A 13,929-nucleotide genomic window follows, 5' to 3' on the forward strand; every position below is an offset into this window, starting at 1 on the left:
GGATTCGTCATTGAGTGAAAGTTTTACGAACAGTTCTAATTCAGGTTTTTCATGTATTGTTATTTTTACTGTAATGATGTAGTATACATACATCATGGAAAATTAATAAAAATCAGAGATGTGAATGTCTTATGAAGACGTCAAAATGGGCATAAACGAATAGTAGAACATGGCGAAAATAGGAAAGGGATTGGGAAGGCGCACAATGTCCCCACTTGTTCAAGTACCCCTCAAGTGCCCCTCTTTATGTAGGGAAGGTGCCCCCTTTTACTTCAGATAAGTGCCCCTTTTTAGTTCTTATATGTGCCCGTTCCCATTTCCTATAAGTGCCTCTTACCACCTTTGATGACTGTCTCTAATCAAATCTGACAGGTTCCCCTTTTGTTTTTAACAGGGGCTCTCTTTATTTAGTAATAAGTGCACCTTCCCCTTCTGATAAGTGCCCCTTTCATCTTTGATGAGTGCTACTTCTCACCTCTGATAAGCGCCACCTTCTATTTATACACGCGCTCCCTTTATTTTTCAAATAAGTTCCCTCTTTCCTTTTGATAAATGCCCCTTTTATTAGTGTTTAATAAGAGCCACTTCCCCCTTCTCATAAATGCCTATTCTGACAACTCTGATAGATTCAAATTTGAGAGGTATCCCCTTTAACTCAGTAATAAGTGACACTTTTCATCTCTGATGAGTGCCCCTTTTATATAGACACCTGCTCGTTTCCTTTCTAATTAATTCCTTTCTTATCTCTGGTGAGTATTCCTTATCAATTGCCTCATTTTCACCTCCGATCGATAAATCCCCTTTTTACTTTGACAGAAACTCTTCTTTATTTGTTATTTTTTTTTATAATAAGTGTCCTTTTCCTTTTGGATACGTACCCCCATTCCGTTTACCATAATAATTATGTGCTCCAAATTTAAAGCAACAAAGAACAACTTTTTCTTAAATTGAACACAAAGCTCGCTCGCTACGCTCTCTCGCATTTAACATTGATATAATTATATATCTTATTAAAGATCTGTTCAGTCTTTCATGATTAGATTGTGCTTAAACTTTAGAATTGTTCTCTCCTCTTTAGAAGATGTAATTTTTCGCACTGCGACCTCACAAATCTATAAAATTGTGCATGCTCGCTCGCGCAAATAAATATTCAGACCATCACACCCAAATATATATTTTTTGATTTTATTTCTGCATTTTTTGCAAAGTATGATGCTGAAGCAGTGTCTTGGAGCATGTACAAAGAGAAACAAACATTGAAATCATCCCTGATAATGTAATCACAATTTAGGGGTATATACCAATGTCTAACAAATTTGAGATTTCCCTTAGTAGGTGCCTTTTTTCCGGAAAGTGCCCTTTTTTGTTGGTGCACCCCCTCACTTTGAAAGACGCTCCGCCGCCCCTGTGCCCGAATGTGTAATTTTTATAACATGGAGCCTCGAAAGCTGACAATCTCTCCTCATATCATGTGAAAGTGGGCACAATATTCTGCTCCACTATACGCCGCAGTCACGCGGGCGATTCATTTCAGCAAAACACAATGATCTGATAGTTTCGTCACATGATGATGTATAGTTTGTTCTTTTTGCGCCAAAAAGTGAACACGAGTGGCCGCGATCTGGTAATCTTGGAGAAAAATCCCCCGGATGATGTAACGAATTGTTCAAACTATTATATGGACATGCACCTTCATATCACATTCCAGAGTTGAGGTCATTAAACTTTTGTAAGTGGTCAAGATTCCTATGTTTAATGACCGATGTTTCCAACACATGGACAAAACCGCTTTGCAACTTTGTTTTCTCTTTAGACATTATTGCTCGATCGACTCATCTGCACTTAACTTTGACATTTCAATTGTGAGAGCATTTAAAGCCAGTTTGTTGCTATTTCGGAAGATCGAATAGCATGCTCTCCAGCAACCTTATATTATAAAAGAGGCAGCTCATTTATAAATAAACTTGTTCTATTCACAAGTTGGTTGTAATGACCCTAGATATTCCCTAGCGCTTCGCCTGACAAAGCTACAAGTCTATTTTAAAGACTTGTCGTTGAACGAGATGTGAGCATTGTTCTACCCACGATAAAGAAATAAAGAATGTAAGGTATCTGCTAGCATGTTAATCGTAGCTCATTATTAAATTGATCAGTTTAGCTCCGACTTCGGAAGGCTCAACATCCAGATGTAGACGCGGGAGTTAACATTAGTGATTTGTTTCTTATTTCTTAGTTTGTTCCATTATTTCTCTTTTCTTTGATTTTTGGCTACTCTCCCTGTGGTGTAGTAGGCCTATATAATTTTCCACACAAGTCGGAAACGTGAAAGTCTTAAACGAAAGACCGATCATGGCGATATATATATTAGCGGGAAAACCCCAAGTATTTTGTTGTCTGCTGCTTCTGGTAGCGGCGCCACCGCGCACGACGGCCTTGCATAGCAACGAGCACGGGTACAGGGACACCGCAGCTGGCGAGCCGGAGCTTGCCCAGGGAGAAATCGACGAGCTGCTGGCGAGACACAACGAAGGTCGTGCAGAAGTTGAGCCGACTGCCGCCAATATGAACAAAGTGGTGAGTAGAGACGATCATCTTTATATGAGAGCATTTACGAGCAATCCGAAATACAAAATATATTACATTTTGTGTATTTGTAGACATGACTGTGGGTATTTTCAAATTAAAATCATGGTGCATCTCTTCAAAGTCTCCGAATCAATCTACCAAAAAACAAAATTGATGAACCTTCTTCTTCTTCAGGTTACATCTGTCTCCTTTAGAACATAATTTAACATTGTTTCCTATGAACGATATATATATATATATATATATATATATATATGCGATGACTGATAATGGAAATGATAATAATTGCATTAATTGGAAAGGGAAATGAAGGGTGAACAAAAAATAAAGAAAGTTCTGTATTTGATTCCCATGTCTTTCATTTGCTTTTTTATTTGGAATTTCGGATATAAGGGAGGGTGGGAAGTTATGGGGTGTTGCACCTCGCATTCAAGACCTCCCTCCCCGCATGTTCAAGAATTTTAGGCTGACTTTTCAGCAATTTTGATCCATCCATCACCGTTTTAAATAGTTTTTCTGACACCCCTGAAGAGTTTTAAAATCGCAGTTCCTTGGAAGAATCCTGGATCGATGAACAGGCTTAGACCTACAACATCGTGTATTAAAGTAAGTAAGTAAGTAAAGTAATAAAAATATGGAATAGGCCTATCTTCGTTTGAAATATTTATCTATGTTTGACTCTGATTAACGATAAATATGCATAATATCTCATTGCTTATCTATATGCTTTGACTGCAATATTAAACATTCAATGTTGACATTACTGAATTGTCGATCCCATTTTTTAATTACCCCTGAACTCTCATTTTATCCGCCAGCGTTGGAACCATGAACTGTACGTGGCGGCCAAAGAAAAGGTAGAGACCTGTTCATACGTCATCGATATACCGGCAGAGACGGGACACTACGGGAGAGTGGTCCAGTTTACTGGAATCTCACGGGTATGTATGAAACGAAATCATCAAAGATATTAAAAGGGGAAATCCAGCCTGTCAGGAAAATGATAGAAACATGTCGGGGAAAGTTTTTTAATCGAATTCTGATAAAAAATAAAAACGTTATGAATTGTTGAAATTGTGTCAGTGTTGCATTTTGTGTTTCACCGATTCCAACTTCAAATATTAAAAACTGTCCTACTTTTATTCGGATATTGATCAAACCTTCACTAATTTTCTTAATATCAGACTTCCCCTTTAAAGCCCCTCTGAACAAGTTTGGCCAGGAGGGATTAGGCCTCCCTACATGGTCACTGACAGCTGGTTATCTCATCAAATCAGCTCTCAATTAACATACGAAAAAGGGACCATGGGGACCAATGGTCACCGACTAGGCATTGTTTGCTATATAGAGGGCGCAAGTACCTTTAAGTAGTACAGTGAGGATTTAAGTTGATTTTGATAGAATCAGGAAAATGAGAGGAACATGTCAGGAAAAGTTTTTAGATCAAAATCTGATAAAAAAATAAGAACGTTATAAATTATTGAAGTTGTGTCAGTGTTGCCAATTTATGTTTCACTGGTTCCAACTTCAATTGTTCAAACATTCCTTTTTTTAAATCAGATATTGCTTAAAGTTTCATTATTTTTCTTAATATCAGACTTCCCCATTACATAAACTAAGGTATGGGCATTATTTCGCCAAACCCACATCGATTTCCCACTGAATCGCAGTAACAAAATTAACTTGCTTCCGTGAGAGGTGGGCGAGCTTTATGTACCTTTTCCATAATTTCGTGACAGGATGTCAAAGTCAAGTAAGAGCGATTTTATCATTAGCTGCAGTTAGCAATTTGTTAGGATGCTTTCTTTCCACCGTACTACCCGACACTTACAAATTATAAAAATATAGACTTATGAAAATAGAATTGAAATGATTCGAATATTCCTTTTTTCAGTTGCAAGTTTTGCAAGTCAAATGTTAATATCCTGTACACACAGAAGCAACAGACGCGGTTCTACAAGAATATTTTCTGACAGAAAATCAATTTTCCAGTTTCAAAATGTTGCTACGCAGTGAGCAAACAGCAGTGAAATAATTATCACTGAAAAAAATGAGGATATGGATATCCGATTTTAAATTTCCCTTATTTTTCTTTTTTGAATGAGTAATGCAAGTATTTTTTTTAATTTTTGTATAGTGAAAGCGTAATTTTGTCATAAAATGTAAGAATCACAAATAGACTACTTTGCTCCCCGAGTTTTATCTGTTTTTAGAAATTGCCAAAATATAAGTATCTGGCGGGGGGAGGGGGTGGTGCTGCCCCCACCCTCGCGAATCTTACGAATAAGTGCTAATTAATGTTTCTGAACTACTCTTAAAATTACTGATTTTGTTATTTTACAGCGACCTACTTTTGATTTGGCGGATGCAGTAGATACGTGGATGTACTTGGGTAAAGACAGCTACAATTACGAACAGGACACATGTAGCAGAGACGACATCTTTTGTCAAATGTATAAACTGGTAAGATTATTGACAAATTTCTTTATTTATTTATTTGTTGATCTGTTTTTTTCTCCTTCTTATGTATTATACTATGTGAATGAAATAACCAAAGTTATTTCATGGGTCTAATTTTGCGAACTAAAGTATTTGGAAAGTTTTAAGAAATTTGCAATATTGAAGGGATCTTAAAATTGGAATAAGTGGTGATTCAATCATTAGAAGGGCGGTTCTATATGGCGGGGCGGTCCCGTATTAATTCTTAGGGCCGCAGTGAAGTGGCGATTCCTTATTTCTTCGACCAGGGGATGAGGATCTAAACATTGTGACGAGCAGCAACAGCAAAAACCACAACAAAAAAACATCACCGCTCCCGCTACCACTACCACGATCAACAAAACGGCAAAAGCTCCACCACCACCAACGCCAGCAGCAACACATTTCACATTTCCCGGAACTTTAACCCCTAACAAAATATATGACGATTATGAGGAGGAATGGAAGACGTGTTGATCATAAGCCGTAAGTCTGCCACCAACTGCCCCCCCCCCCCAAAAAAAAGGAGCTACATTGACCCCATACCCCCTCTAACGCCACTCCGACCTCTATGCATTTATATCATATGGTAAACATGAAACAATATGAAAATCAATTTGCCAATAAACAATCTTTAATTTCCTCCTTTTAATCTGGATTTTCTCTTTTTTATAGTTTACCTGGGCACCGATGGAGATCATAGGTTGTGCACACACTCTATGTACCACACTCGAGGATACATACACAGGTCGTACCCTTCTAAACACCTACTATTGGAAGTGCAACTACTATCCTGTGTAAGTTTCTAGTCTTATCGGTACTCACATTTTAGGAAATGGTATAAAAGATCTGAGTGCATCTGAAAAGTTTCAGATTCTATACATTTGTAGCCATATCAGACGAAGTGGGGGCTGCAGCCCAATCATTTTTAAAGTTACCAATACTCTGGGCCCCCTGCATCTAATGTTCGGGTAGTGAGGTGGTCTATTTGTAGTATATTAAATCTAGTCCAGCAAAATTATTTGTATGGCAAATTTACATCATTAGAGTGCCATTTGTATTGTTTGCTTGGCTCGCTTGCAAATTTCGAAAATGAAAAGTTCATATTCTGGCAAGCGACATCAGTCTAGCCCCCTCCCCTGCTTCCGCTTGCCCCCTTGACTTATGCTTATGCATACATCCATAGCGGAAATATGTGGATGGACAGCCAACCACATGGTAGGGGTGAAAGTTTGGAAGATATTCAAGTAGTTTATCGAAACCATTGTATTCGTGTGAATGAAATTACAATCACAACTGAAGAAAAAAAAGAAAATTATATGTATAAATTCTGAGGAAGGAAATTTCCGCACTTTAAGGACTGAAAAATAATATAGCAACGGTTTATCGCAAACCTTATATACATGTTGATTCAGTAACAGATCAAATGGAGATGAACATACTTTTTTCTGTCTCTATTTGATTTCAAACGGTTCCATTCCTCTTTTCTTTCTGGTGGTTTAAGTGGCGACTTGGATGATGCCAACCCCTACACGGTCGGTACTCCGTGCCTCGATTGCCCTGACAATACTGGCTGGTGTAACAGTGAATACGACATGTGCGGTAAGATAGCCCTCTTTACTAGTTTTCAGCATCGCAAATTGGGAAAAGTTTATCGTCACCTCACCGTTATAAGGACGTTGTAGCCATTGACAGTACATTTTGGTGGTATCCTTTATTTCAGAAAGCCGACGATTTACAGGAACGAAATTATAATTTCTCTGATGATGATGAGTCATAAAAAAGGGGGAAATAAGAGACAAAGCATAGTAAATAACCAGCGGTATATTCTTTGGTGATATTCATATTTTTCAGGTTTCTTAGTGTAGCAGTCATAAGGATTGATTTATATATTCATTTTTCAAATACACTGATATTATCATGGGGAGGATCTAGGATTGTCCGATGGATGATGGGAGATGTGGAGCCTCTCGACTTTACGTTTTCAAAGGGAACACGATTTTGCTCAGCCATTTTCAGTCGGACACGTCGCGGACAGAAAAAATTCTGGCATCTCCATCCCTAAACCTAAATATTATGACGGCCCTTCTGACGACTCGGAAAGAGAGAAGGAGAAGGGCATCTGTTCTTACCAATACAATTTCAAAGTTCTCATTTCTATGCTATTTATTCTCAATAAAGGGGGTCGTTGCCCTTTCAGCCCCCGGACCCGCCTTTGTATTTTATTAACATTATATACTGTTTTATTGTTATGAATGCCGGGTAATCATTTCACATTGTGTTTTGTCGCAGATCCCGAATGTAGCTCAAGCGATGATTCTTGTGACTGCCTTTACAGTGATACATGTAGTGGTGTATATGACTACGACTCGGAGGCTTGTTCGTGTACCTGTAACCATGCCCAGTGCCAGGATGACCAGTTTGGTAAGTCACCCGGGGGCCGTTTTCACGAAACCGTCATAAGTCTAACTTCTAGGACATCCCATTGAAACGTGTGTTAATTAATTAATGAATTAACACGCGTATGTACAGGATGTCCATGAACTTAGACTTATGACAGTTTCGAGAAACTGTCCCCAGGGCACCGTTTTCACGAATCTATCATAAGTATAAAGTTCGCCGACATCCCTTTGAAAGTGTGCATTAATATCGACACACCTTTCAAATGGGATGATAATATATTTTAAAAAAATCTTCTGTACCGCATTTTAGGACCGTCGAGGGGGGGGGGGGAAGGCAGGGGACACCTCTATCTCCTTGTCTATTTGTCCTCCTTTCTTTTCCCCTCTCATTTTGTTAGGCACCTTACAGCCTACCATATAATGACTTAGACGTAGCTGTTCAGAAAAACATTTGTCCGTGTTTTTGTTGTTGCTCATGCTTAGAAAAAAATGCAGGCATTATACCTAACAGAAACATATCACGAACAACAATTTTGTTTGTATTTTAAGTAACTAGTTGATGATCTTTGTTCTCCACGAAAATGCTCACGACACAGTTTGATTATTGTTGTTCTCTTTTCATCAGTGTGCATCTTGAAGTGCGGCAACCCTGCTTGGGCTGTAGTTAATAACGACGCAGGAATATGTTTCTGTAATTGCCCGGCGGGCTACGAGAAAAATGAAGCTGAAGATGAATGCAATGGTGAGAGTTGTTGACTTTTTGTCTTGTTCTGTTCCCTCTTTCTTCTGTTCTCTTTTCGTATGTCTAGTCGTTCTCTTCATTTTCTCCTTCCTTATTTCCTCCACCATACCTTAGTGGTCATCTTCATTTCTTTCTTAGTTTATTCTAACTTTAGATTCTTTTTCTTTTTCTTCTCCTGTATTTTTCTGTCTGCCTGTCTGTCTATCTCTGTCTCTCCCTCTGTCTCTCTGTTTCTGTCTCTGTCTCTCTTTTTCTCTCTCTCTCTCCATACCTTTCTCTCTCTCTCCATCTCTTTCTCTCTCCTTCTCTCCTTCTCTCTTCCCCTTATCCTTTGTCTCCTTTTCTTTTATTCCTTCGCCTTCTCATATCATGTTCTCCCGTTGAATCATCTTTTCCTACATAATATTATCATCATTCATTTCTCCCTCCTTCTCATCTCTCTTCCTGTTTCTTTCTAATCTTTTGTATTTATATGAGGTAGTTTCGCTTAAATTTGTTTCGATCATTCATTGTAAATCGTAATTTTACTGGAAAATTTTCACGGTTGAATGTGTTGAATATTATATGGAGTGAGTTTACAAAAATGCTCTTCAGCGCAAACAATGTATGCCGCTTAGTGTTTATGGATTTTTATTTCTATCAACTTACTTTTGCATAAATACATTCTTGTTTTTAACTGTTAATTGTAACTTGTTCATTGTTCTCTCTTGAAAAGGCATCGGGTATATATAATTATGATATTTATAAAATTGATCAAAGGCGAGATTTTCTATGATTTTCTATATGAAGTAAGCATTATTGATACAAAGTTCTATTAACTCTCAGCTTACTAAGAGATTTCATATTCCTCATTATTTTCGTCCATAGATATCGACGAATGCCTCGGCGATCCGACACTATGCGAGCACAACTGCGATAACACCGAAGGCTCTTACGAGTGCAGCTGTTTGCACGGCTTCGAACTGGACGTCGATGGCCACAGCTGCACGCCCTCCTTCATGATCGGCCGTCACGATCCCAGCCTCATCCGACAGGCCTCGTCCACGATAGCTCCTTCGACTGCCGAGGAAACAACTGAGGAAATGACAGTGACGTCGGAGGAGATGTCGACGACGGATGAGACGACTACGCAGGTCGAAACGACGACGGAATGCATGGTGTATGACTGTAGCGCTCAAGGGACCTACGATCCTGTTGACTGTACCTGTATATGCGATGCCGGATATTTCTTCAACAAAGTAACATGCGAAGGTAAGTATGACCAATGAGCTTAGACCTCCTTGGTATGACAAATAGTACATGGAATACATCATTAATGTATGTTTTACCCCCTTATCATGCATGCCTATCGTACTATATTTGGTTGGTCCTTTTTAATTAGGTCGTTCTTTAGGGACCAATATCATCGGAGCGTCGTTTGTATTGGCCTACATTTTGATTAAGGTGAGGGGGGTGGACCAAAGTTGCCGACAATTTAGCTGAAAATCTTCAAACAAGGTAGTTTGTTGGTAGCTTGGCTCAAGCCGGGGAAATAAAAGCCTGGACTACAAGCCCTCAGGGAGAACATTATATAAGACTGACGAGGCTGCCCCGGTAAAGAAATTATTGTTATTATTATAATTATTAATTAACAAGCCCAGTCGTACCAATGCGACCGACATCCATGACATCAGACCGACAACACATCGAAAAAATAATATTCCCAACGGCCAAGAATCGATTGGTTTGGAGACAATTTTGTGGTTTTGACGAATGGTTTGTTAGAATCATAAAATTTCGCCATTTGCCGACTGGCTGCGGAAATTCAAAGATTGCAGTAAGAACATATTAATGGGCGTTGTTAGGTGGGGGGGGGGTCAATCTACCTAACCGCTTCCCAAGATTGTCACGTAATTTTGAAACCAGATTTAATCACATTTTAAGATGCAGTATGGATATATTTTATTATGAATTCTATCCTTTGCTTCTTTCTTTATCCATGGTATCCAGATATCAACGAGTGTGAGACGATTGAAACGGGATGTGACAGGTGCCTGAACCTCCCCGGTGACTTTAGATGTACTTCATGTTTTGCAGGCTCGTTTTTACATGAAGCGACTGGACGATGCGAAGACGATGGTGGGGCACTTCTTTGTACTATTCCTTTTTTTAAATGGAACACGATTTACTCTGTGTTTTTTTTTATACGCCTCTGTTTCATTTTTTCTTCTCATTGTCTCTCGTCCGCTCTCTCCCCTCTATCTCTTTATACCCATATCCCCTTCTCGATATTTGTATCCGTCCCTCTCTTGTTCTTCCTCTCTTGCACCCTCCCTCTCTCACACCATCCCTCTCTCACACACCATCCCTCTCTCACAATCTCTTCCTCTCTTACAAGTTCTTCCTAGAGTGTATTTTTTTTTACATGATTAACATAATCGTTTGTTCGTTGTCGCTTATGTTTTCCGACAATAAACCGTGTATTTCGAACTTTATAATGTTAATAAAAATATGTTTTGTTTTCATACTAGTTTGCAACATGCAAGAAGGGATGCATTGCAGCGATAATGGATTCCTAGACGAAGATATATGCGAGTGTGTCTGCTTCTCTGGCTACAAAGGAACACTATGCGAAAGTAAGAAAAACAAATTATTTGTTAGGGGGTATATCAGGGGCATAGATAGAGAATGGCAAAACATGTGTAGTGGGGAAAAAAGGGAAAATAGAAAAAGACAGAGCGAAAGAAAAATAGGAAGAAGAGAAATAAAAGGATATTGGTTGAAGTCGTAATATTATTTAGTACTTGATTGATTAAAAAAAAAAAAATCTATTTCTTTATTTAGTATTTATTGATTGATTAATTCATTTACTTAATCATTGACTTATTTGTTATTTATTTGATTATTTATTGATCGATTTATTTATTTATTTCTGATGCATTCTGCTTGCTGTCAGGTACATGTGCAGTGACCGAGTCGAGTTGTTGGTTTTCATATGATCCCGTACCACCTACCGACCCGAGTCAGTGTGTGGTGTACTGCCCGGAGTGTGGTAAGTATACACACTATTAAATCAAGGTTAAAATGTGCACCATTTACCTTTACAACATCTTTAAGGTACAAATTATATGATACATCCTTGTCAGAGAACCTGGGCCGGTATTCAATCGGATAATTGATAAGATAATCTAAAAATGATGGACGTTTATGAACAATTTGAGAGACTCAGGGGGGGGGGGGGGGGGGAGCGTTGTCTAACTTTGTTCATAATGCAAATTGCACCCGTATTGGCGCACCATGAAATAATTTAAACTTTGAGGAAGTGATTCTGCTCTACCGTTTTAGGGTTACGAATTTGAACTTTTTAATTTTTAGTGTAAATATTCGTAGCATAATATTATAGGCTACCATAATTATGGTAAACTAGAGAAGAAGTGCGAATGTATAATTGGATGATAAGTCAGAATGAAATTTCTTAATCCTCCCCTTTTCAGAATGCGAAGGTTACCAACCATGCCACCACAGTGGTATTCTTGCCAGAGCTTCAGGGTTCGAATTCGTCAAGAATGGTATCTGTCGCTGCTACTGTCCTTTGCCTTGGAGCGGAGATCTGTGTGACGGTAAGCACTCTTGCCAACAACTGCACCCATGTAACAGTCATTTTTCCATTCTCTGTACCCCTTTCATTTTCTTTTGATACCACTTCTAAATGAGCCAAACACTTTGGCAGGCGAGATTCCTGAAATCATCCCCCTGGGAAATTTTAAGTCACAAGACCCCCTCCCTCACCCCTTTGGATAATCCTGAGCCCACCAAGGCATGCATTTACTGCAATTTAAGACATGCTGAAGACCCCTTGTTCCAAAGTCTTAAAGGTTCTTTAATTATATTTAAAAAGATTGCCTTGAAAGTGACCAGGAGAGGAGAGTGCATGGCGGATAGCCCCCCCCCCCCCAACCCCTGGATACGCCTTTGCGATTAGTAAATATCTTTCATTTATTCTTATTTACACACAGAGTGCAACCTGACATGTGAGAATGGTGGTACCCTCAACCCTGTAGATTGCTCCTGTTCTTGTGGCAGTAACTGGTATGGCATCGATTGCTCAAGTAGGTTTTACGTTTTAGCACAATATCAGTCATAACATTTTCTTAAAGTAAACATAACCTTGTCGTTTGGAAAACAAACACATTTCGCGACAATTTGGTGAAGGACAGCATATAATGCTAGTTTTAGGTGCATCTGTTGTGTTTAATTAAAACGCACAAGATCAGGGGTGTAATAAAACACGTTGTCTTCCTTAAAGTGTCCCTCACTTCCGTTCCATTATTACAGGTTAGCGAACTGTTTTACATATCGATTGCAAAACAGATATAAATACAGATGAGAGACAGACAGCTAGAGACAAAGATAGAGGCAGAATGAGAGAGAGAAAGATAGAGATAGAGAGAGAGAGAGATTGAGAGGGGGAATGGAGAAACCATATAAGGAAAAGGAATGATTACTTGAGGCTTTCAAATGAGTAAGTGAATATTAAAGTTGATCTGGTACAGTAGAAAATCGGCCATCGCAGCTCCTTTATTGAACATTGAGTATCATAGACAATGCTTCCTAGCAATAATTGGTCAAACGTCCCACCCCAGGCTTCAGAAAGTCATGGGTCCAGGGAGTAAAAAAAAGTTTGTATGTGTGCATATCAGCTGGGAGGCGGGAAAACAACAATTGTTTAGATGTTGATGATGGCACCCACATAGAAAATGTTAGGATAACACCTCTTATTATTTTGTTGCGTTATGTTTTGTGTTATTATATATTTTTGTTTTATTTGTTTGTATTTATCTTAGAACCATGTAACCAAACTTCACGACTGTGCACAACCCGAACCCTGAGTCTATGCGGGGACGTACCAATCATCGATGAACACTGTCCAGTCATGTGCGGCATCTGTCTCGGAAAATAGTCGTGAGATGGTCGCGTGAGCGCCAACGATTCGTGAATGTGAACTACTACTCGGGATCCCCAGCCTTTTCTTCGCTATCTCCTCTGACATGTTTTAATTGAAATTAAAAATCTGAAATGTGATTGATCACAAGGACTGTCAAGAAATTTACTCAAGGAAATGAACTCCAGGAAATGCCATATGTATTGTCTATAAAAAATAATCGTCGAGTCACGTAATATGTCAGTGTAATAATTGCACATTTCAATAGGATATTTAAGAGCCTTTTGAAATTGACTACGGTTGATTCTCGAAAGTCTCTTCGATCTTTTGGACTATTTTCCTTTACTGTTGATTCCTAGCCCTTCTCTGTATAGTCTCAATCAAGGGAACCTCAAAGGTTTGGGCAGATATGGCGCTATGGACTGCAGCAAAAAAAGATACATAATTGTGAAGCGTATATTACAATTTACGTCATCCTAAAGAGAAAAAAATACCGCCGGGGATTTCCAACGTCATATCTAAACGAGCCTTGTATGCTGAACTCACTTTGACATTTCTAACAATTTGCCTTTACTTAGAATCAATTTCATATGATTAGATACATGATATATTTTCTATAAGAATTCTGGTCAAACCAGTAAAACCTATTTTGGTAATTGTTACTAAGCTCATCTCATGTATGTGTATTGTATAAGTTATCATGATTAAATGATGTTTAAATGCAATCTATTTAACAATATGTGAACATATCTATGTACAATACAGTTTTTAAATTTAGAAGAGCAAACGAATGTACTTCA

At 38.6% G+C, this 13,929-nt stretch overlaps 1 protein-coding gene across 1 annotated transcript; it reads left to right on the forward strand.

Annotated features, from left to right (window-relative positions):
* Positions 1-2,164: 2,164 nt before the first annotated feature.
* LOC594019 (multiple epidermal growth factor-like domains protein 6) lies at positions 2,165-13,285 on the forward strand. The gene is made up of 14 exons (XM_793472.5): positions 2,165-2,574; positions 3,405-3,527; positions 4,930-5,049; positions 5,740-5,861; positions 6,569-6,666; positions 7,357-7,488; positions 8,092-8,208; positions 9,076-9,459; positions 10,198-10,326; positions 10,719-10,823; positions 11,144-11,239; positions 11,682-11,807; positions 12,204-12,296; positions 13,032-13,285. The coding sequence occupies exons 1-14, from the start codon at positions 2,350-2,352 to the stop codon at positions 13,145-13,147; spliced, it is 1,986 nt and encodes a 661-aa protein (XP_798565.3). The 5' UTR covers positions 2,165-2,349; the 3' UTR covers positions 13,148-13,285.
* Positions 13,286-13,929: the final 644 nt, after the last annotated feature.

Source organism: Strongylocentrotus purpuratus, unplaced genomic scaffold (genome assembly GCF_000002235.5).
Source record: "Strongylocentrotus purpuratus isolate Spur 01 unplaced genomic scaffold, Spur_5.0 spur5_scaffold_11, whole genome shotgun sequence".
NCBI lineage: Eukaryota > Metazoa > Echinodermata > Echinoidea > Camarodonta > Strongylocentrotidae > Strongylocentrotus > Strongylocentrotus purpuratus.

What these genes read in the sequence shown, in the direction of transcription:
- LOC594019 (XM_793472.5), top strand. Translation starts at nt 2,350, where the DNA reads ATGGCGATATATATATTAGCGGGAAAACCCCAAGTATTTTGTTGTCTG. An exon ending in AGTTTACTGGAATCTCACGG is followed by an intron (nt 3,528 to 4,929) that starts GTATGTATGAAA and finishes GTTATTTTACAG; the next exon opens with CGACCTACTTTTGATTTGGC. An exon ending in AAGTGCAACTACTATCCTGT is followed by an intron (nt 5,862 to 6,568) that starts GTAAGTTTCTAG and finishes TGGTGGTTTAAG; the next exon opens with TGGCGACTTGGATGATGCCA.